General features: G+C 75.2%; 1 protein-coding gene across 1 annotated transcript; it reads left to right on the forward strand.

Annotated features, from left to right (window-relative positions):
* Window positions 1-487: 487 nt before the first annotated feature.
* MNEG_14315 (hypothetical protein) lies at window positions 488-769 on the forward strand (the record flags this gene model as incomplete). The annotated part of the gene is made up of 1 exon (XM_014037213.1): window positions 488-769. The coding sequence occupies one exon, from the start codon at window positions 488-490 to the stop codon at window positions 767-769; it is 282 nt and encodes a 93-aa protein (XP_013892667.1).
* Window positions 770-1,325: the final 556 nt, after the last annotated feature.

Genomic DNA, 1,325 nt, shown 5'->3' on the forward strand with positions numbered 1-1,325 from the left:
GGGCGGCGCCGGCACTGCCGCGGGCAAGGGGCCCCTGCCGCCGCAGGCGCTGCCGCCACAGGCCTACAAGATCACTGCCAAGGCGGACGGCGCAGAGGACGGCAGCAGTGGCCGCACAGAAGGGGGCCTGGGCGTGCCGCTCGGCGTGCCGCTCGGCGCGGATCGTGCGGGCGGCCCGAAGCAGCGCGCCTGGAGCCTCGGCCTGCGCTTCCACCAGACGGCGGCGGCGGCGGCCCAGCGCGGCCACCGCCCCAGCAAGCACCACTCGCGGCGGCCCCACGGGCCCCCGGGCCTGGCCGTCCTCCCCGGCGGCGGCGGCGACGCCTCCTTCCTGTCGCGCCACTCCCACTCGTCCCTCGATGGCGCCGCGCCGCTGACGCCACGCAGCCTGTCGCGCTGCAGCGGCCACAGCTTTGACGCGCCAGCCACGCCGCGCAGCGTCGCGGGCAGCGAGCGCAGCGTCGCCGGTTCCATCATAAAGAGCGACATGACTGCGACACTGGAGAAGGCGGCGCGCCTGGCGCACCGCATCGGGCAGCTCAAGGACACCGGCAAGGTGACGAGCCTGCTGGGCGTGTGGCAGCAGCGGCTGAGCCACCAGCAGGCTCGACAGGTCCAGCAGCGGCAGCGGCGGCAGGAGGTGTGGGAGCGGCAGCAGCAGCTGCTGCAGCAGCACCAGCGGCGGCAGCAGGCGGAGCGGGAGGAGCTGCTGCCAGGGCTGGCGGGGCCCGCGCAGGCGCAGGCGGCGGGGCCGCCCGCGCTCTTCTGAGCGCGGCGCGCGCGCTCGGGCGCCTGGCCCCTGCCCCGCCTGTACCTACCAGGCTTGAGTTGGGGCCGGTCGCCCTTAGCAGCCCTTCCTGCTCTTTCTTTGTTGGCCGCTCGATGAGTGCTGATTCCTCTGTTGTTGCGGCATGTGTGCGGTGAGGGGAAGTGGGACCGCGCAGGTGGAGGGAGGGTGAGGGGAGCCTGAAGGCACGCGTGCGGGCTAGCGCGCAACCCTGCCGGGCCACACGGCCCGCCACGCCGGCGCAGGGGGCCCCTCGCTCGCCGGCGCAGGGGCTGACGGCGGGCGGCCCCCGGTGCGCACCACAGCAACTCGTCGGCGCCGGCTGTGCTACCTTGCGCGGCGCTGCGCCGCAGGCGCAGTCGCGCCCTTGGGCGCGTCCGCCTCGCCCCGAGCCCCCACCTGGCGTCTGCCCTGCCTGCTGCTGCTGCTGCTGCTGCCGCTGCTGCTGCTGCTGCTGCTGCTGCTGCTGCTGCTGCTGCTGCTGCTGCTGCTGCTGCTGCTGCTGCTGCTGCTGCTGCTGCTGCTGCGGCGGCGGCGG

Source organism: Monoraphidium neglectum, assembly GCF_000611645.1.
Source record: "Monoraphidium neglectum strain SAG 48.87 unplaced genomic scaffold scaffold04397, whole genome shotgun sequence".
Lineage (NCBI taxonomy): Eukaryota > Viridiplantae > Chlorophyta > Chlorophyceae > Sphaeropleales > Selenastraceae > Monoraphidium > Monoraphidium neglectum.